This window comes from Zingiber officinale, chromosome 9A (assembly GCF_018446385.1).
Source record: "Zingiber officinale cultivar Zhangliang chromosome 9A, Zo_v1.1, whole genome shotgun sequence".
Lineage (NCBI taxonomy): Eukaryota > Viridiplantae > Streptophyta > Magnoliopsida > Zingiberales > Zingiberaceae > Zingiber > Zingiber officinale.
In genome coordinates, this window is record NC_056002.1 from 3,761,843 (window position 1) to 3,785,308 (window position 23,466).

The 23,466-nt window shown below is 40.0% G+C and overlaps 2 protein-coding genes across 2 annotated transcripts; one reads left to right on the forward strand and one right to left on the reverse strand.

The window, feature by feature from the left end:
• The first annotated feature begins 1,762 nt into the window (after positions 1-1,762).
• On the forward strand, positions 1,763-5,735 carry LOC122021861 (chromatin modification-related protein MEAF6-like). Its single transcript, XM_042580035.1, has 7 exons — positions 1,763-1,910; positions 2,044-2,138; positions 3,539-3,639; positions 4,471-4,540; positions 5,099-5,126; positions 5,213-5,273; positions 5,348-5,735. Exons 1-7 carry the CDS (start codon positions 1,898-1,900, stop codon positions 5,457-5,459), a joined length of 480 nt encoding a protein of 159 aa, XP_042435969.1. The 5' UTR covers positions 1,763-1,897; the 3' UTR covers positions 5,460-5,735.
• Positions 5,736-8,263: 2,528 nt separating this feature from the next.
• Positions 8,264-9,948, reverse strand: LOC122018583 (zinc-finger homeodomain protein 6-like). The gene has a single exon (XM_042575939.1). It carries the CDS (start codon positions 9,308-9,310, stop codon positions 8,447-8,449), a length of 864 nt encoding a protein of 287 aa, XP_042431873.1. The 5' UTR covers positions 9,311-9,948; the 3' UTR covers positions 8,264-8,446.
• Positions 9,949-23,466: the final 13,518 nt, after the last annotated feature.

Here is a 23,466-nt window from a genome sequence, read left to right on the forward strand (position 1 = left end):
GAAATTTTATCTTCTCTCTTCTATTATTGTATACAATAATTATTGTGGTAGTAATAATACAACGTTGTAGCAGCTACTATAGTAGCTGCTACAACGATGCAATAATTACTGCAATAGTGTAGTAACTGCTACAACTGTACAGTAACTCCTATAATTATACAGTAGTTGCTACAACAGTAAAGTTGCTGCTATAAAGGTGCAGTAGCTGCTATAACTGTGCAGTAACTGATACAACAGTATAGTAGCTGTTACAATCCAACATTAGCTGTTACAATAATAGCTACACAATAATTGTTACACATTGTAGCAGCTACTATACAAAAAATATTATAACAGTGCAATAGCTACTATAACTGTATAGTAGCTGCTACAACAATATAATAGCTGCTACAATTTAACATTAGCTGCTACAACAATAGCTATACAATAACTGTTACACATTGTAACAGCTACTATAAAAAAATATTATAACAGTGCAGTAGCTACTATAACTGTACACTAACTGCTACAATGGTACAGTAACTACTACAACTATATAATAGTTGGTACAATTGTACAGTAGCTGTTACAATAGTGTAGTAGCTGCTACAACGATACAATAACTGCACAATAACTGTCATACGTTGTAGCAGCTAATATACAGAAACTGCTACAATATGTAGCAACTATTGTAGCAATTAATATGCAGTAGCTGCTACAACTTTGTAGCAGCTACACCATCTTTAAAAATTAGCAACATAATGATGGTTGCCTGCTACAACTTTGTAGCAGCTACACCATCTTTAAAAATTAGCGACATAATGATTGTTGCATACAATCATATGAGAGAGAAACGAAAATTTTATTTTAATTTAAGACAAGTTGTTGCATACAGATAAGAGATAAAAGTTATTGCATGTAAATTAGTGAGAGATAGAGCCGCCAATTTGGGTTGGGCCTGTCGTGTTGACCCGCCCCGTCAAACAATTTAAGTGGGTTGGGTTGTAATTTTATCAATCCAAGCACACCATCTTTAAAAATTAGCGACATAATGATTGTTGCATACAATCATATGAGAAAGAAACGAGAATTTTATTTTAATTTAAGACAAGTTGTTGCATACAGATAAGAGATAAAAGTTATTGCATGTAAATTAGTGAGAGATAGAGCCGCCAATTTGGGTTGGGCCTGTCGTGTTGACCCGCCCCGTCAAACAATTTAAGTGGGATGGGTTGTAATTTTATCAATCCAAGCCCGCCTAAGGCCGACCCGCTTAGGCTCGCGACCCGCGCAGGTCAACCTGCGACGGGCTTGGGTTGACCCGCGGGTTGAGAAACACATGTAAGCTAAGTTTTATACTAATTTATTATCACTTGTTTTTTTATAATTTTGAAATGAAAATAATATTTTTCATCCAATATAAGTAGTTGTTTGTCTATTTATATTTAAAATACATGTTTATCAATAAATTTGATTGATAAAATTTTTCCGAAGTAAAATAATGAAGATATACAATATTTTTTAAATTTTATTTAAAAAATTTGACGGGCCCGCAGGTTGGTGGTTGGTCCGTCAAACCTGCAATCTGCCTTGTATTGGGTTGGGTTGGAAATTTCTCAATCCATCAAGTTGACGGATCGACTCACCTTACCCTGTCGAATGGTTGGCCTGCTCCGTTCCGTCATAGGTTGGCTCGTCTCACCCCATCATGGATCGACCCGTCTGATCGTTCTAGTGAAAGATTAAAAAAATTAAATTTCGACATAGTCCACAGATTTCGCACACCACGATTTCACCATTCTTTTGGCTGAATAAATCATCTTCTCTAATTCATTACGTCACCTTGGTCGAACCCTAATCGGGAGATCAAGCATTCCAAGCTTAGCAGTTGGGGGAAATTCGAAAACTCGCGGGTGGGATGGAATCGGACGGTAAAATACTACTTTCTGTTCATAGAAAACGCTAACTGATTGTCCCTGTTTCTTTTCGCTTCATTTGGGCTCTGAATTCATCATTTTATTCGATCTTTGATGTCCATCTTACAATGAAAATGGATTTTGTTAGGGCAAAGGACATCCTCGAACCCGTCGGCCATGCTTACAGCGCTCATGAGCAGGAGGGAAAGTCTCCGGGACGAGCTCCGGGCAATTGAGAGACAAGTATGTCCTTCTCTCTCTCTATCACTCTCTCCCCCCTTCTCTCTGGCTTATCCCGTGTTTAGGGTTCTATGTATAAAAAGTTCTGATCTTTTACTCATTTGTCAAGTTATACTTAGGTTAGTGTAGAATTTGTCCCGAATGTAAACTTCAGGTGTTTTATCGATTAACATGTATGCTTAGTAGAAATTGTATGTATTTATTAACTTGCCACCGTTTATTATTTGTCTGCAATATTTATCCGATCTGGAGTCTTACTACTTTTGAATGGAAAGCCAAAAATGTCATTCACGTACCATATGGAAATGCTGCAATGCTGTCCTAAGCTGAAAGGGAGCTGCACCTTATATTCCACAAAATTGAAGCTCTTGTTATATTTTCCATTTGCGACAGTTGTATTTTCTTTTTTAGTCTAAAAATGAATTACATTTTTTTAGAAATTGTTTTGTTTAAATGAAAGAAGTTTCTCAGCTAATATCATGGTTTATGTGGATGTTCAAGTTACTATTTGGCCGGTGACTAAGTTTCAGGAGAAATAACTTACAGAGAGTGAGTGAGCATATTCTCTCATTCTTTTAATTAGGCATCTCATGATAATGATACCTCAAACCTCATATCTACAATGGTTTAAGCTTTTTTATTCAGCTTTTTTGATTTTAAAAACCTCCCACAAACCTTGCATTGGAGATGCTCTTAGTCTTGTTCTTTATCTTCTTTTGTGTATTTGGAAAACTGTTCTTGCTTTGTCTGCACAGTTTGCTCAATCTTATTCTATTTGAATATGTTTTGCAATATATCCCCTTAATTTAACCAGCAGTGATCTGAGCATAGACTTCAATTGTGTTGTTTGCACTAGCAGAATTATGGAACACAAGTCTATGTTTACCAATAACCTGGTCACTGTCATCATCTATTGAACATAATGGTGGCAATATCGGCAAATATTTGTCATTTATAAGTTTTAGCTGAAGTGTAATTTAAGCCATTGGCATATTCAGGTTGCTTGACTTGGTGTTCCTACCAGTATGCCATCACCATATGATGTGTAAGCCGTTGGCAAATGAATTTGCTTTTTTTTTTTTGCAAATTTTTGTTTACTGTTTATTTTCTAACGTGTATAATTTGAACTGGTGCTGATTAGATTATGTTTTCTATTTGGAATATGGCAACATGTAGTTGAATTTTTTGCATGCATGTGAGCTATCACATCATCCAATTATTTGCTCTTGGTATTTGTTTATATACTAGTTTATTGGATGAATATATACTCTCAGGTTCCAACTGGAAGTTATATTTTTTCCATGCTGCCATGTTGTGTATTTGCAATTGACATTTTTTTTTTCCTTTTTAATGAATATAAACTATTTATTGATTCTTCACATTCTTCTTCTGCAAATTTTAAGGTCTATGACTTGGAAACTACCTACTTACAAGATTCAAACCAGAATGGAAGTGTGTTGAAAGGATTTGAAGGATTCCTGTCATCATCAAAGAGTACTGCAAAGTAAGCTTCGCTAGTATGCTTATTAATTCTTTTCTTATGGGCTTTTTATTTGATGATTTCTTTTTATGTCATGCCGCACTGAATTTTCTATTAATCTGGATAAATGAACATTCTCTATGATGCGCTCCAGATCTATTTTTTATCTAGTTCAGATTTTTGCTTCTAATTAGATGAGGATCTGTGAATGGCCTTAGATATGTCTAAAGAATTAGGTTTATAGTGGCACTTTGCGCAGATCCAAAGCTTTAAATAAATAACAATAATCATATCAAAATTGTATCTTTCTATTGTTCTTGATTTTTTTTTTTTTACAGAAAAATAGTATACACTCTTCTGTCTGGTGGCGTTACAAAAATATTTTTGTTATTTGCCTTATCCAACTTTCTCTCTCTATAGATTTCAGATGTCATGAATAGATTAGCATATTATAGTCTTTTTTTTGGAATTTCAGAGATGGAATTTGTAACTTTGTCTTTTTTGGATGGATAGGAGCAACAGAATGAGAAATTGTCCATGGAGATCTCTCAGTTTGACTTTTTTTTCTAAAACCTTTTTAGTTACGTTTTTATTTAATGGATAAACATCTATTAGCATATTATTTGGACAACATGCCTTGGATTAACTCAAACAATTGATCATATTAAACATTTAGCATTTTAACTGTCGTAGCATGATAAATAACACAAGTTATTAGTTGCAAGATAATATGAATATATTCTATAATGGCTTTTAATGCTTCTTGTATCTATCTGCAAGTTACGGCATGCAAATATAGTCTAATATTATGCTAGCTGATTGTGATAAAAACACCACATGTAATTGTGTTTTCAGCCTAAAGCGCTCCAGAAAGTTTCAGCCCGAAGATAGGCTATTCTCCTTATCATCAATTACTTCGCCAGCGGTATGTACCAGCTGAAACTTTCTAGTAGCACATTTCTGGTGCTGTAGTTACAACAGGTTAAAGACACTTTAATCCAAGAAACTAATAAAAGGAGAAATTCTTTGAACTCTCTTTGTGATAAACCCAGTTAGCATCATTGGGGTGACTAGTTCGGTCCCACGAATTTTTCCACTGGCCACCAGGGTTAATCGGGAAGCGCGCACGGCGGGCAACCCAGAAACCTAACATCCTTTGGTTACGCGTCCCATTTGAAGGAAAAATTTATACAAATACGGTTTGAAATTCTATTAATCTAGTTGTATATTACCTAGTCTATTTTTATTCCCAGTGGTAATAGGTCTCTTTGATCTTTGAATACATAAATCATAACACCTTTTGATATATATACAAAAAAATTACAGCTTTCCTCTCAACTCACCATAATTCACAATTGCATGCATCCATATTCAAGCTTATTGCTTTAATTTGAGATTTTCCTAAAGGTATTGTCTAACTAGCGTGTGAACTATCATGTATGATAAAAGTAAAACTGACCTTTCCCTCTGTTTTGTGTTTCAGGCTGAAGAAAATGTAGCTGGTCGGGATGGTGAGTTTCTGTGGGTAGATCATAGATATCTGAATGACTTGGTAGAAAGCTCTGTTTATGTAACTGATTTACTTGGCAATATATAGAAGGAAGATCCGAATATGGACCAGGTCGATTCAAGGGTGGAGGTACCCCTGCCAACGGACAGTAAGTACATTGACCACACTCCCAGTGAACCATAGATGGATGTGATTGGATGTCTCGCGCCTCATGTTTTGCAGAGGAAAACCAAAGAAGGGAGGAAGAGTTGCTATAAGAGAAACTAAACGGCTTCGGCCATCAAGTGAGCAAGACATGGATGACGATGAAGATCCTGACATGAGTTTGAGATGATTGTTTACAGCAGCACTAAGCACTTAATTATTGATTTTGCTAGGGCTGCTCACTTCACTCACAGCTAATCTCTACTTGGATGACTTTCATCATGTCCCTTTGATGCATCGAGATACTTGGCTACACATTTTGTTAGAACTGACTAGTTTCTGTATGTAACATAAAATAAGTTGGACTGGGATTCCTATTTATCGAGAGACATTTGAAAGGCATGCACTGCCTAAATGTTAAAAAGAAAAGAAGAAAAAGAGGAATAGTACGTTGAGTTTGATTTTATTAATGGTGCATTTGGTATGGAGCAGAAGGTGTTAAATGAATTGCCCCTGGGACTTGGTGTGGTGGCAAGTGGTAGGATGTATTCTCAAGCAAATAGGGTTCAATTTCCACGCAGGGTACATCTCGATCTTTATGGTATTTGATGTAATGAGGAAGCAGGAAGGGACCGTTTGGAGGATGTAGCTGCTGAGAAAGCCTGGTGTCTCGCCATACAACCGCCGCCGGGTGAAATTGTGAGCTTCTTGTCGATAGTTTCTCTGTTCCTTTCTTACTCGGCAGCATACTTCCAAGAGTTAGATCCTTTTCTTACAAATAGTCTGATGCACACCGTGTAAGTTTTTCTTACCGATGTACATTATCAGCCGTGTTGCGGGCTTGCAAAATCCGACAAGATTTCATAGAAATCAAGTTTATGTGATTTAGGGCATGAAGAAAAATAAATGTGTCCTCGGGGTTATGGTGCCGTGGTAGGATATTCAAGTTATCTTCCAGGCACCCGCGGTTCGAACCCCAGCTATGACGTATTTGCAGGAATTTTTCCTCTAAATGGGGGACGTAATCAAAGGATGCTGGACTTCTGGGTTGGCCGCCGCGTGCGCTTCCCGATTTACCCTGGTGACCGGTGGAAAACTTTCGTGGGACTGGGCCGGTCACCCCCAAAGATAGTCAATGAGGCTAACTGGGATTATCATATAAAGAAAAATAAATGTGATTTTACTTCGATATGAAAGTGCAGGTGACTAACTAGTTTATGCATATTTTGATTGTTCACTAACGTTGGAGATGAAAATTAATCATTCACGTTACTGCATGATCGCTGCCTAGACATATATCATGCCCTCCACTTGATTTATCCTGGTGGTCGGTGGGAAACTTTCGTGGGACCGGATCGGTCACCCCAGAGATAGTCAATGAGGTTAACAGGGATTATAATATGAAGAAAAATAAATGTGATTTTACTTCGAGATGAAAGTGCAGGTGACTAACCTAGTTTATGCAAATTTTGATTATTTACTAACGTTGGAGATGAAAATTAATCATTCACGTTACTGCATGATCGCTGCCTAGACCTATATCATGCCCTCCACTCGTTGGTTCATATCAAGTGACGGATTAGCGGGGACACTAGAGATGGACGTATTCATCTTTTACCACTATATCAAGTGATACTCTCGCTTGCTAGATCTTTGGTGAAGCCCAGGAAGAAGACAGATGGAGGACTAGATCAATCGGATTCTTTCCATCCAGTTTTACCTATATCAATATTAATTTGTAGTCCCGGATAATTGTCTAGCGATAGAGCACCTTAATAATTGAACATGGAAGAGATAAAATACGAGTGACTATTAACTATTAATTTTTTAGATATTTAAAAATTGAGTATATAAATTAATAATTGAACTTGGAAAAGATAAATTACAAATGACTATTAATTATTAACTATTAATGTTTTAGATATTTAAGAATTGAGTATATAAATTAATAATTAAACATGGAAAAGATAAATTACAAATGACTATTAATTATTAATGTAAATGTTCAAGGTATAAAAAAATTATGCTCGAATGTATTTCGATCGTGACAATATTTTATAACTCAACTACCACTATGACTCCGAAGGGATGATGATTTGTGGGTTATGAACTTACAACAAAGTTTCATCAGATGATTGATGGGGCCAACAAGTCAAAGAAAGGGTAGTTGGTCTTTATTGATGAGGCGGATGCTTTTTATGCGAGTAAATTATACTCTTACATTTTCCCTTATTCCGTTGACAAATGTAACTGGTTTCAGCACTTGTACAAAAGAGCTTCAACAAATTAAAGGAAAACATCACTGTTATTGATATTCACCCTTTAGGTCAACACCTCAATGAGCAGACGGAACACTATATCTATGAGTGTGATCTAAATCTATCATCCAATATCAACTCAACTACACCGCTGCACCCGTGGGGACAACAACATACCCATGAGTGATCTTTACAATCGGTGATCAATCAAAGGACATAGTACTAAGGTGCGCACTTGCTTTTGTAGATTTTCTAAAATTTTTTTGTCCAACCTTTTTCATCCAGTCGGTGAAAATGATTCTAAATGCTTAATTAGAAGTGATTCAACCCGATAATATGTGATTCTAATCGATTGATCATCATTTGGCATGAATCTAAGACCTTTAATACTATCAAATACTTTTCACACTCTAAATTTGAAAAAATAAATACGAATAAACTTAAGGGAATCCAAGAGCATAATAATGCTAATTTGGCATAATTCGAGGCCAAACACTTTTTGGCTAAAAGCATACGATCTCCATTCAATTGGAATCATTAGTAATCCATCAAACATCATTATTTAGCAAAAACTGTAAATATTATTGAGAGCTCAAAATACTAACTTAGGAGAACTCTAGAAGTGCAATGGTGTTTGCTCTAGGACCATCAAATATTTTTGTCCAAAGTGTTTATTGATCATTTAGCAGTCAATTTAATGATCATGTAAGTTTCCCTTTGCATCTGTCGTAGAACATTTTTGCAATTGCTCGATCCTTTTGATTCCAGCTTCATTAAAGAACGGCATGCCTCAGCAGTATGTCACACAGCGACTCGTTCGATCGTTCCTAGTACATAAAAGTCAAGAACTACGAAATTAATGCTACAACATGATCGTAAATCGAAGTAATTGAAAGTAGACTTCTCAGTCCACTGGCATTTATTGGTGGCGGTGGTGGTGGATCGGCTGGTTCTGGTGTTCTTCTTCCTCTTCGTCATCTTCCAGAAGCTGCTGCTGCTGCTGCGGTTGCTGTTGCTGGTGGTTTTGCTTCTTCAGTGAGCTTTTGTTATTGTGCATCCACACCTTGAACACATGTCTTCTCACGCCGACTTCGCCGCAGAAGTGGTCCACCGCCCCCTCGTCCCCGCCCTGCATCCGCCACCCCACCTTCTCCGCGAACGCCAGCATCTTCTCCTTCTGCTCCGTCGTGAACTTGGTCCGGAACCTCTTCCTCGACACCACGAACGGCCGCTGCGCCGCCAGATCCTCGCTCGACGACTCCGTTCCCGCCGCCGCCGCCGCCGCTCCGGCGCAGCTATTCCCAGCCAGCACCATCAGGCCGGACGCGGCGCCGAAAGCCTTCGGGTGCCCGTGGGCCGCCGGCGGCGGAAGCAAGAGCGGCGTCGCGGCGCCGTTCCGGAGCTCGCACATCTCGCCGTCGCTCTTCCGGTGGAAGCTCCGGTGGCAGCCGCAGGCGGCGCACCGGAGCGCCTCGCCGGCGCTCGGCATGAACTCGCAGCAGCCGTCGAGCACGTGGCCGCCGACGCTGGCCGCGTGGTTCCGCAGGCACTCCCGGTATCTCGGCTCCGTTTCCGGCCTCATCCCGTCGGCGGCAGGGGGGGCTACGGAAATGTAACTGGGCTTCTGGGCCAGGGACGACGAGCCCATAGCCTCGCCTCCTCTGGCAAAGAATAGCGCAGACGAGGACGAAGGAGGAGAAGGGAGAGCCCTGGCGAAGGCAGACTGCTGCAGAGGAGCCGGGCTGTAGACCTCCTCCGTCAGCTCCACCTTCCTAAATTCCATTTACTAAACTCGTTAATTAATTTAAGACGGAGTAAGAAACAGTGGCGAGGAAGAAGAGTAGGAGAGGGGAGAATCCATAACCACCGACAAGGTCATGTTTCACCCCTCCCACGCCCTGCGACTCGCCCCACCGCCATTACAACTCTCTCTCGGTGTCTTCTCTTCTCCTCTGCAGCTGATAGCTAGCTCGGTAGGTGAGGTTGGGGATCATTTATTGCTCAGGAGCTCCTGGGATGCAACTTCAGGAAGAAAAAACAAGCTCTCTCCTAATTGTGTCAGCTGAGGCTCAGCCCTTCCCCTTCTCCTCCCCTCCGTGCATGCGTTGCTTTCTGTCATGCTCAGACGCGCTCGGTCGGGTCGAGCCATGCGGCAGGGATGGCGCAGAGCAAAAGAGGGAGTCGGGGGAGGGCAATCATGGGCCCCTCCACGAAGCCTGCAGAGCTTGTGGGAGTGTCAGGTCTCATTACTAAAAGGAAGACAGCACACTTCTCCGTCTTCGCCCTCTCTCTCTCTCGCTAATCGCCTAGCTCTAGCTATTCGATCCCTAGGTCGTACGCTACGTTTACAACGGAGAGAGAGTCGAGAAAGGGAGGAGAAGATAAACAACAGGCACAATGTTTGACTTACTCCAAGGCCATGATCGTTACTTGGAAGAAGAATTCACATCAACCACAATGTATCCTAGTTCTCTTTGTTTCAAATTCATATCGAGAGGTCTCATTAACGTCAACTTAGCTTGCTCTCTCATAGATGCATGCTGAGATTTACTCGATTTTATTCCATTCCTCGTGGCCCACATGGAATTGCCCTCCGGGTGGAAGCACATGAAGCTTTCACATCCCGTGACCAGTAAGACTGCCACTTAATGGCTGTCCACAGGTTGGGGATCAATCGAAAGAGAAGGGGACTAATATCTTTGTGGTTATCTTCTTTATGTTTCTTAAGCAATCGGTGCATGCACGTTTAATTTCCCTTCGTTGAAAATGATGATTAGTGATTAGTTAAGATAACGACACGGAGTGGTTGTTTATTTAATTAAGCTGGTCTCGGACGGTGCACGTGGCGGATGCCTGGACGGCGGGGTTTGTTACAGCGACGACGTGCGATTGAGTGCGGCGGATGCACGCGGGAGGACGGCGCTGAGTCTGAGGTAGGTTGTGTGGTTTAATTAATCGATGGATTACGGAGCATTGGCGTCGGATTGGTAGGGGCGTAACTAACTCATCACGTGTAACAACAAATCAATGCCGCTAGGAGGTTGAAATAAATATATCATTATAACACTCACGGTTTCATAAACATATGAAGTTATAATTATAACAACATATTTTTTTTATTATATTTTTTCTAATATTAACACTCATTATTTATAGATTTTATCATTCACTTAATCTTGAGTTAATTGTTCATCCAGTGTTAAGGCTTTTAGGTCTTGCCCAATCAAATTGCAAACCGTCGAGAGAAGGTCGGCCGATTTTTACGCCGGTTGAACATAAGGAGTTTAGTATTTTACTCTTAAACTGAAAGGATAACATGATCGATCGGATCTAAAGACGGTCGTGCTTATAGACTAGTTGGAATGTCTAACCCATCTTGTAATCGATTAGCCTTGGGTCTAGTCAGAATATGATTGGTCTCTCCAATTCTTATAAATTTCTCTATACATATCTGGCTAGATAAAGACTGGCCGGTCCTAAGGCACGTAGACTTATAAATCTCTCTATGTATGCTAGGCTAATAAAGGTCAGTTGGGCTTAAGGCACTTGGCTTCATATTGATTCTCGAACAGAGTTCCAACACGACCAATGTATTATATTATTTGTCGGACGGATAGCTAATACTGTGCATAACGTAATTGAGCAGCTTAATGCAAGGACAAACATAAAGACGATCGGCTTTATGAGTTGGCCAGGATATACTCAGCCGATAACATGAGCAGAGATTATGCGGAACATAACTGAACAGCTTAACGTAAGGACAGACATAAAGGCAGCCGACCTTATGGGTCAATCGGGACATCCTTAGCCGACAACATGAGTAGAGAATCCTAACAACTTATCAGAATAACAACCATATGTCAAAGAATATTCTGTTAGAACCTTCTTCAAGGATTATTGGGTGTCTCATCAGCCGACTACTTATAACAGCATATTTCTTCAATGACCTCAATAACGACATAAGCTATAAATAATAAAAGAGGTATACATATGGGTAAACAAAAGATTCCTCAGACAATTATTACACATTACTTAGGTTATACACTTCCATTACCCAACAACCTCTGACATTCGTAACCTCTTCATGATTGCGAAGGTTATAAGATGTGGTATATAAAGGGGGTACTCTTCATTTATAGGTACGTTCTCTGAACATCTAAAGTTTACTTTCGCGTGCATATTCTCTACTATTCTTCTTTCACCCGTCTGGAACTATACTAACTTTAGCGTTAGAGGACTTCACCAGGGACTCCCTTGGTTTCTAGCCGCTGATATTTTGTTGTCTTTTCTCCGTGTGAGCAGGATTGAAAGGAAGTTTCTCTGTGGAGTAAAAAATCTCCTCTCAATCAACCACCGATCCATCGTGCCCAGCGTGTCATTTCTGTAGTTTTCAGATAGGATCATCTGTGATATCAAATATGATGTCCATCTATCTCTTATCTTGTCCCAAAATGAGCGGGTAATAATGCAATCAAAGAAAATATAAGCGTTGAACTCCTTAGTTTGGTGACATAAGGCATAAAGCTTGTAAGGCCGTCTATCCACTGCCATTATCTTCCCGTGCGCAAGCCGCCAAGAAGTAAATTGATGTTTGGGCAGTGTGTAGGCTTCCGTACCACCAAATCCCAAAGGACTTTGGGTCTTTTAGGACAGAAATGTAGGATCAAGATGCGCTAGAGGCGGGATGAATACCGCTCGTGACTTGCATCTTCATTTTAAAACAATCGGAGAGAGAGTAAAGGCAACAAAATAAAGAAAGACAAAAGAACAATACTAATTCGACCAAGATTTACTTGGTTCGGAGCCTGTAGCGGCTTTTACTCCAAGGCCCGCACATGAGAGTACTTTCGTTGGTCAAATACTAATCAATCGGAAAGTTACAATAGATTATTACAATTTGAACACAAGTAACTTGAATAAAAACAATACCGACGATTTGGAGGATTAGATCTTCAACGCATTCGTCGTCAAAACAGCTTTCTGGTGTCGAGGAGGCTTTTTCTGAGCAGCACAAAGAAGCAAAAGTTGTTCGGAATGTTGTTGTTGAGCCACTAGTCAAAGACTCAAAGTCTTCTTTTATAGCCCATTCCGGGTGCCTGGATTCCCACCCGAGTGCTTGGACCGTGTTGACATGGCGTGTTCTTATCAAAAGTTGATCGACAAAGGTTATCCACCTCCGGGCGCTCGAATCGTAACATAGGTCCGACCAACCCTTACACTCCAGCTCAGTGAACATATCACATTTGATCGTCCAGGCGCCTGGAACAGCTTCGGGCACTCGGACCACCAGGGCGCCTGGCTAGGCGCCTCGCCCGGGCTGTTAGCCATTCAAGGCAGTCCGAGTGCTGGGACTAGCTCCGGGCACCCGGACCACCATTTTGTCAAGTTTATTTTCTACAAAATAAGATTAGTTTAAACAAATAATATGTAAAGAATGACAAGATTTGATAGCGTTTAGACTGTTCAATCCTGACTTTTAGTTTTACAGAAATTCTAGGTCAAACCGACGTCTACTGTTCCCTTTTCGGAAAACGCGTCCTCATCTACTTCTCTTAGGAGAAATTATATCTTTTGTTAAACTGGTCCTCTAGATTGTCTAGACTTTTTCTCAACGTCCAAGACTTTAGTACTTCATGCTAGACGTCTGCTCCACGACCCATCCAGTCTTTTACCTGGTGTCGGCGACCCCCAGAATTTCAGCTAGAGTCTTCGACTCTAGGATTTTTCCCAAAGTCCTTGACCCGCCAAGACTTTGCCCAGTTTCTTAGGCTAAGACTTCGTTGTCTAACCGCATCTAGGACTTTCCATCTACCTAAAATCTACTAGGACTTTTACCTAAGACAACTTAGGACTTTTATGCAAGCTCAATCACACTTATTAGATAACAAGACAACTTAACTTTAAACCCTTTGTCATTATCAAAATGCAGGTTTGATCGTCTGGTGCTCCCTGCACAAACAAGAAAAACTCATAAGCCAACACAACACCATTGCTTTCACTCACAAAACATTCAATAAATCATGTTCGTTGCACCTATCAAACTTGTACGTTCCAAGAGTTCATCGTGAATCTGTAATAAATGTTTAATAAGAGGGGAATCTTAGTGCTTACTCTTCCAATGCCAAAAATTCACATATTGAAGGTAAATGGTGATAAACTCACCACATCCAAAGAGAATTCATTCGATTTTGAATATTCTATAAAGTTCGACATAGGAGAGTGGTATTCCATGCTTGCAATTCTCTAAACCCATATCATCCCTCTTCCTTTGGTAAAGATATGGTTGCCCAAGAGATTGACAAATGCTTTGTAGACCAAACGAAAGAGCGACAAATACCATAAATCTTGTCAATCATGCCACTAGGCATATGAAGTATAGATAGCCAATAACATTCAACACCTTGAAGGATTGATCTCACCAATTCCAACCGGGCAGCATGTGAAAGAGTATGCTTCAACCAAGATGTCACCTTCTTTGTTACTGCTTTAAGAAGTTCCCCATAATTCACAATGTGTAACTTCTACATAGCTAATAGAATGCCAAGATATCGAAAAGGAAAATACCCTTGTTGAAATCGATAATGTGAAGAAGCTACTCACGGATATGGTCATCAACTTCGGCCATATATACGTTAGATTTTAGCAGGTTAGCTCTAAGGTCAGCTATGTCTCCAAAATCCTTCAAACAACACATAATGAGGTTCAATGCATGTGTCGAAATATCTGCTCTTGCAAACAATAGAAGGTCATCGTTATATGCCAGATGAGTGAGCTGGACACCTGTACACATCGGATGATAATGAAAAGCAAGTTGTTCTGAGATTTCTTTTAATGAATAGGAGAAAACCTCCAGACATAGTCAAACAACAAAGGAGAGAGGGGATCATCTTATCTTAATCCTTTTCTTCCATAAAATAAATCATGTAATCCACTATTGAGACTCATCGAATAGGAGAAGGTAGTGAAGTATTCATGTATCCATCCACAAAATTATTGGGGAAAACCATAATCAACAAGTGAGGACATAAGAAATCCCTAATCTGCCATATCAAAAGTCTTTCGTAAATCTACTTTAATTATGTATCTTGGTGGAATTCTCTTACGAGCATATTTCCTCAATATTTCTGAGCAAGATGGATGATATCACCAATGGACCAATCTCAAATAAAAGCCACTTGCGTTGGATCTAACAAACTTCCTATAACATTGGGCAAGATGGATGATTTTGGAGATAACTTTGAAGAAAATTGTACAACATGAGATTGACCAATAATCAAAAATATGTGGAGAATAATTATATTTGGGAATTAGCGCAATCAAAATATGGTTCCATTATTTAAGGAGTCACCTGTACTTAAAAAACTCCTTCACTGCTGCAATAAAATTTGGTCCTATCTTATCCCAAGCCGAGGTATAAAATGTCATAATATATCTATCCAGGTCGGGGGCTTTATCAACTCCGATATCAAAAAGAGCATTCCATATTTCATCCATATCAATTGAAGCAATAGTAAAATCCCCCACTTGAGTTTGAGATAGTCGGTGTCGAGAAAAGTTGTTGTTGTCCAAAAGAATGCTATGTTTAGTTTTGTCCAATACGTCTTGAAAAAATCCCACAAACTCTTCTGCGATCTCATCCAAACTAGTTGTTTGTTCCCCAGATTACTTGGTGAATGTGATGATTACATTCTTTTTATTGTTTCACTTTACTAGATCATGGAAGAATTTTATACATCTATAACTATTCTTTAGGTATGTACCTTTTACTCTTTGTTGGTAAAACAACTACTTCACCTCCACCAACATGGTGGCTCTTTTCCTCATTGCCCCATAATTACTTGGTGGGTACCCCTGGATAGAAGGCTCCTTTGGGAATCCTCTAGCACTGATTTGCTCTGGTAGCTTGCTCCAAGATGGGTTGGAAATGTAACTGATCAAGACTTCGCAGCTTGACATTTAACTGAGTGAGTTTCACCTTGAGTATGAATTGAGCATTCCCGAAGATGGGTTCATCCCCAAAAGTTACTACCAAGTCTTTAAAACCATCATGTAATGCCCACATATTAAAAACTTTGAAAGGCCTATTACTTCTCTTATCCCTTGCAAGTGTATACACTATAGCACAAGAATGATTTGAAAAGCATCTAGGCAGAGTGAATTCCACATAACTATTAATATCCGCTATAAGCTAATGTGAATTTACCAATGCTCAATCAAGTTTTGAATATACCTATCCATTAGTCCAGGTTAAACGACATCCAATAGAGGGAAGGTCCACCAATCCACTTGTATGCACAAAACACTCTAAATCACTTAGCTCATAGTTAGTAACAGGTTGTCCACCTTCCTTATCTGTGAACAATAATAGGGAGTTGAAATCACTCATGATGAGCCAAGGTTCAATTATGGTTTCCCCAAAATGGGAGAGAGCAGTCCATAAAGGCCTCTATGTCACAATATAATAAAGTCTATAGACAAAAGTTACCAAGAAAACCCTGTCTGTTAGAGAACATCTTAACTAACAATGTAAATATTGGTCCGATGCCAGAGTACATCTAAAGAAACCTATTGCATATTCCATAAGAGCAAAATGTGTCATCGATTAGAAAATGTGAAATTATTAGCTATTCCCATACCCAAAAATTTCCATTGCATGATGATATCTAAAGCATCCTCATTGAGCTTAGTTTTAAGAAACGCCATCATTTGAATATCTTTTTGTTTGAGGAGATGTTGTACCCCCTACGTTTGAGGACTTTATGAAAGACCTAATATTGTATTAGGCTATCTTCATTGATCATGAGATGTACAGACTGTTTGGACCCTTAATTGGTGACCACTTTGTTGTACACTTTGACAACCATCTCCATGTGGTTGAGTAGGAGCGGAAATACCCTCAGAGCTACTTTTTTGACTTCCAGAATTTGTCAATACCAAAATCAAGCTATCCTTACTTGTATCAGCTATATCTTGCGTACCTATAGAGACTGTAAGGGACAAACTTTGATCAGATTGCTCTTGGATCATGACAACTATCTTAGGTCTTGTTTGTTGTGAGCTGGAAAAGTTTTAATTGACTTCTTCTATATTCTGTCCAATTTCTAGTGTGCCAGCTACAAGGGTTTGTTTGTTTGGCCTTGGATCCATTGGTGTTGCATCCATGATCAACGAAACTACCCTCTCAATAATCACCAAAATTGGTGCCTCATCTGGTACTGTTGGCATGTTCAAAACCTCTTCCATTACATGTTGTGATTCTTGTTCCTTCCTTTGATAAACCGAAGGTTGTCTCCCCCTTTTGATGATCGCCTCCCTCTTGTGGATAAAGACTAATGGGAAGGCCCTCCCTCTTGATTAATGGTCTCTCTATGATTTATACATGTATCCTTATGGTGTCCAAGTCTTCAACAATCAACACAAAAATCGAGTATGATTTCATATATTATCTTCAAATCAAGTTGAGCACCGGTGGGTAATGTTACTAGAACCTCTGTGATGTTCTCCTCAAGAACTGAAATCTCCACTAAGAGACAAGCATAAGTCAACCTTTCTCAAGTACGCGCCAACTTGTCGGTGTACAGTAGTTTACCAACTTCAGAACTTATCATGCTAAGTGTTGGATCCGAAAAGTAGCTAGAGGAGGGGGGGTGTTGGCGTTGCTTGTTTCTTCAAAGATGTGCAGCGGAAATATACAAGAAACAAACGCTCACAATGCTAACAAGTAGATTTACTTGGTATCCACCTCCAAAGGAGGTGACTAGTCCAAGGATCCACGCACACACACACACACACCTCCACTAATAAACACTCCTTTTCAATAACTACCGAAGGCGGAGAAGCCTACAAGACTCTTAATACAGAAAGAAAAGAAAAGGGAATAAAAATATAAGCAAAGCTTACAATGAATACAAGAACCCTAACCATAGCTTTCTTCTTCTTGCGTTTGATCCGCCTCTTGACTTGGAAGAGCATCCAAGAACCTTCAAGAACTGGTGATCTGGAGCTTAGAGAGAGCTGTGGAGTTGGTGTCGAGGATCTGAAATGAATCGGTGAAGGTCTGCTGAAGGAAACGCTCGCCTGCAGCTAAATACGACGCCAACGGTCGGATCCCGATCGATTGGATTGCTCCCAATCGATCGGGGAGGCTTTGGATCGATCAACCGATCGATCCAGAGCACCTCTGTGCTCTCTGGAATAGCCTGGATCGATCGGCTGATCGATCCAAGGCTTATCACGCACAAACAACAGCTCCCAATCGATCTACTGATCGATTGGGACCTCTGGATTGATCCAAAGGGGTACTGTTCACGGGGACTCACCCGATCGATCAGCTGGATTGATCGGTTGATCAATCCAGATCTGTTGGATTGATCGGCTGATCAATCCAGATCTTGGTTTTTGCCCAAAACAAAGTCCAAAGCCCCCTAAACCAACATCCAGTCAACCATGACTTGTTGGCACATAAAACCTAGCATCCGGTCACCCTTGACCAGCTAGGACTCTCTCACCAAGTGTCTGGTAAAACCCTTTGACTCACTTGGACTTTTCTCCTCTTGCCAAGTATCCGGTCAATCCCTTTGACTTACTTGGACTTTTCTCCCTCATGCCAAGTATCCGGTCAATCTCTTTGACCTACTTGAACTTTTCTTCCTCGTGCCAAGTATCCGGTCAATCCCTTTGACCTACTTAGACTTTCACCAGATGTCTGGTTAACCTTGACCCATCTGGATTTCCCCGTGCCTGACTTCACTCACCAGGACTTTCACCTGGCTTCACTCACCAGGATTTTCTTCTGCCTGACTTCACTCACCAGGACTTTCACACTGCCTATCTTCACTCACTAGGTCTTTCAAACTGCCTAACTTCACTCACTAGGTCTTTCACCTGCCTTCACTCACCAGGATTTTCCTCCTGCCTAACATCCCAGTTAGGACTTCCCAATCAAGTATCTGGTCGACCTTGACCTACTTGACTCTTCTTCAACCAACCTGATCAGAGGAGAATTGCACCAAACAATCTCCCCAAATGAACAACTGCCTTGTCAAACATCGAAACCCAAACCAAGACTCAAGCTTGGTCAACCAGGTCAGCCTTGACCTGAGGGATATTGCACCAACACTAAGTACCTTCGTCGTCCAACAATCCAGAGGGAGCCCATGTAGCTATATCCATGTCGGAATAAACCTCCCATCCTCCTCAAAGATAAAACAACTATGCATGTGTTTCAAAAATAATGAGATTTCGAAGGAGAAATAAGGTTCTCCATGGAGCACATTTTTCCTATCCATGGTCGTATCAAATTTGTAAATTACCTATCCGCTTTTGTGCATGGAAAATATATTAGGAATTCTCCATTTACAAGCCACTACTTATACTTCGTGTAGGATCAATGCACATGAGAGTGAGGTCTAAATCATGTGTATTTTATTTTTTTTTCATTTTAAAAAGACTTGTCAAAAATCAGTGCATAGTAGAAGAAAACAGAATAAGAAAAAGACAAAAGAACCAGTACACAGTCAGTTACTTGGTTTATAGCTCAATGACTACTACTCCAAAACCACACCCCCTTGGGACGTATCCAACGGGCAATATACTAAAAATCAAACCTCGAATACAAATGAAGATCAAAGTGTAACAAGCTATACTTTTTTTATGCAAGAACAATAGTAAATAACTTTTAAAATATTGTCGACACTTGTAGTAGTTGAAGCTCATAGCTTGAGGTTAGTGTCGTTCTAACTGCATCAATTGAGCGTAGTAAAGTTTCAGGAGCACCTCCAAACGGCTGAGGGCACCTCCAATGCCTCAACCTGAGACACCTCTATTAACCCAAGGTGCCTTCAACGCTGAAGTTTTATTTTTGACTCTTATCTACTTGGGGGCTCCTCCACACACTCAAGGTGCCTCCAAGCTTTCAATCAAGACACCCTCCATCACTTGAGACACCTTAGGTACTATTCATTCTAGCTTTATTTTTTTTATTCTAAGCTCCTGCAAAATATAATAGTCTAAATAACAAAATTACCTATAAAATAGAGTTAGTACAACTGCATAAATTAATTTATGAATTAGATTCTATCTAACACAATTAGGATCTAGTCTTAATCTCAACTTAGATTTTCAAAATGGATTTAAGTTAGACTATCATTTATAGTCCCTCTGGGACTTGTTCTCACTGGATCTTTCTACTATATTTGCTTACCTAACTTACCATTTTTCAAAATCACTTGACTCGACGTCTGACCCACCAAGTTTTCCTACCAAATGCCTCATCTAGACTTAGTTAGTTGTCATGTCCTGCTGACCTAACTGGACTTCCAGTTTTGGAGGTGTTAACTAATTTGGAGTCTCTCCCTGAATTATTGAATATTTATTTTATTAGGTTTATTTAAATATTTAGGTTAAGTATTTTAATTAAGTTAAATCTAGATTTTATGAATTTTAATTTATGTTTCTGATTTAGATTCAGTTTGTTATTATATTTATTGATTAATTTCATAATCAAGAAATACTTGATTATATCTTGGGTTTTTATTTAAATTTGGCTTAGACTTGTAATCAAGTCTAGATTTAATAATTTGGTAATTATCTTTTCTTGTTTATGAATTTTGTTTTTCAAAAAATTGATTTGTTTTTCTAATTTCTTGAACCTCGAATATGAAAATTTAAAGATTAAAGAATTATTTTTAAATTATTATTTAGATTTTTATTAGTTAACTTATTTGGTTGAGCATGCATATCTAATTGTTGAGGTAAATCCAAACTAGAGCAATGATGATTATCTAATTTACTAACATGCATAGAAAAAATTGGATTGTCATGTATTGTAAACTTACTAACTTTTGCTTCCCCTGGATTCTTGGGTCTTCTTTCTAGGTATTGAGGTTTGAAGTGACCCATCTTTTTGCAATTGAAGCATTGGATATGCTCCTTCCCTTTTTGAACTTTAGGTGTCGACTTCTCCTTTACTTCTGGTTGTGTGGTTCGAGTCTTATAGGTGGGACACTTACTTCTGTAGTGCCCTCTTTCACTGCATTCAAAACATATTATATGATATTTGAATTTTGAATTGACGATTTTACCTTTGGAATCTTCGTTTGGATTCTCCTCCTAATCCATCGTTGTCTCAAATTCGAATTTTGTCTTTTGTTCTGATTCAGATCCTCTTACCTCCTCTTGTGCCATTAAAGCCATAAAGGTGGTTTGGTCTGATTCTAAGGATGACTCTGGAGATTCAGACTCTGATCTAAGCTCGAGTTCAACTTGTTCCTCTAGCTCCATCGGTTCCTTGTGAAGCTTGGTCAGACGAGTCCAGAACTCATAGGCATCTTGATGTTCTCCAATTTTGCATGTGATTTCATTAGGTAATAAATATGAAACTAACTTTATTACCTTGTGGTTTGCTTCCGAGTTCTAGGTTGATCGTCTCAGTGTCATGCCGCCATCGAAGTCAGAATTATTTTTAATCACAAACGATATATAATTTATCTTTTAAAAAGGACCCCCTTTACCTAATTGGTGGTTGCACTAATTCAGAACGGTACCTGCTCTGATACCACTTGTTGGATCGTAAAGTTCGCTAGAAGGGGGATGAATAACGATTGTTGAAACTTAATCGAGTAAGTAACGGAAACAGAAAACTAAGAAAAATGCTAACACACCAAGTTTTTACTTAGTTCGGAGCCTTCGTCGACTCCTACTCCAAGGTCCGCACTCGTCGAGTGCTTTCGTTGGACAATCCACTAATAGTTCGTGAAAAAGAGTTACAAGATTAGGATAAGAATTATAAAACTAAATTACCGATAACAAGGAAATTAAAACTGAGTCGCAGTTTGTCGGAGGTGCTTTGCAGCATCACGGAAGCGTCTTTGGAGCAGTGCGCAATAGAGCAATCGTGGTAGAAAGTTGTGTTTGACTCTTGGTGGAAGACTGCTTATATAAGCAGTTCTGCGCCTGGATCCTTTCCGGGCGCCTGGACCATGACGTCGGCCAACCAATCAGTGTGTTCCACGCTGGCGACGAGATAAGCTTCGGGCATTCTTAGCGCCCGGACCCCCTTTTCCAACATTCCTTTTTCCTACAAGAAAAGGTTAGTCCGAGGTAAATAAAAATTATACTACCTTGCAAACTAAAGTTAGCACAATATGATAAATAGAGTAGTAATTAGATTTTGTCTTCTCGAGCCCAAAATCTATTTAAGATCTTAACTTAGATTTCCAAAATGGATGTAAGTTGGATTGACACTTACTGTTCCCTCAAACGGGGAATGCGTCCTCACAAAGTCACTCTCCTCCAGTACTTACCTTAACTTATCGTCTTGCCAGACAGCCGGTCAGCCCGTCGACCTGTCTACACTTCATGCCAACCATCCGATCGGCCCGTTGACCTAGCTAGACTTCCCTGCAACACTGAGTTAGCACAATAGATAACACAGTAAAGTAAGATAGTGTTTAACAGATTTCAAGATTCGCTAGTCCGGTCGATCGCGCGCGGTCGACCGAAAACCAGTCGGTCACATATAACCTAGGGTTACCTCCTCTAGAGCTGTCCAGCTTCACTCACTAGGACTTCTATTGCATGACTTCATTCACCAGGACTTCCACCACCTAGCTTCACTCACTAGGACTTCCACTACCTATCTTCACTCACCAGGACTTCCACCACCTAGCTTCACTCATTAGAGTTTGGCTTCACTCTCCAGGACCTTCACCACCTAGCTTTACTCACTAGGGCCTGACTTCACTCACCAGGACTTCCACTTTGCCTAACCTCCAGTTAGGACTACTCACTTAGTAGACTTCTCACTTGTCTATCCTTTGGATATGACTTACCTTTGCTAGTCATCTAGTCCTGACTAGACTTCTCTCCTCTAAACATCAAGTTCTATTTGGATAAACCCTTGGTCAAATTGACCAAACTTAGGTATATTGTCAAGCATCGAAACCCTAGAGGTCGATTGCACCAACAATTTTTACTTGGTTCGGAGCTTTCGACGACTCCTAGTCCAAAGCTCACATTCATTGAGTGCTCTCATTGGGCAATCACTATAAGTTCGAAAATGAATTACAGAATTTGAGTACATGAACTGTAAATGAAAGATTATTGACAAAAAGAAAGTATGAAGAGAATTCCTTCAACGTAGGTTGTCAGGCCAGCTATTTAGGATCGTCGAAGCTTTCTCATAGCGCGTAAGAGCGAAAGTTGTAGCAAATGTTGTGTTGAAGTTACTGGTTGAAGTCTCCTTTTATAGCCTTGTTTGGGCGCCTAGACCCCTTCTCTGGCGCTTGGACTATGCTGACATGGCAAGCTCTCGTTGAAACTTCATCCTCGAAATTTATTCACCTCCGGACGTCCAGACACCCTTTGGGCGACTAGACCGCTGGTGTGGGCCGACCAATCGTTATGCTCTACCACACCGCGAAGATCAACTTTCACTGGTCTGGGTGCTCAGACTGCCCAGGTGCCTGGCCAGACATCTGACCGGGGTTGCTGCCTTTGCGAACATTGCCTGGGGGCCTGGAGTAACTCTGGGCACCCGGACCACTTTTTGCCTTTCTCTTTTCTGTAACAAAAAGTTAGTCCAGATATAAAACAGAGTTCGCACATTTAAAAATATGATCAAATTATGACTTAGATCTCGTCTTCTCAAAATTAGGATCTAGTCATGATCTCAACTTAAACTTCCTAAATGGCTCTAAGCTGGACCGCACCTAAAGTCCCTACCGGGACTCGTCCGCACTAGATCTCTCTCCTGCAGTGACTTACCTCAGTTACCATTTGCAGACTTCTTTGATGTCATGTCCTTTGACCCACCAGGACTTCTTGTCAAATTTCAACCAATCTGGACTTCCTCCTACCAAATCTCAACTGATTCAGACTTCGTGCCAGCTATCAATCTAGCTGGATTTCTTTCTGCCATATCTCAACTAATCTAGACTT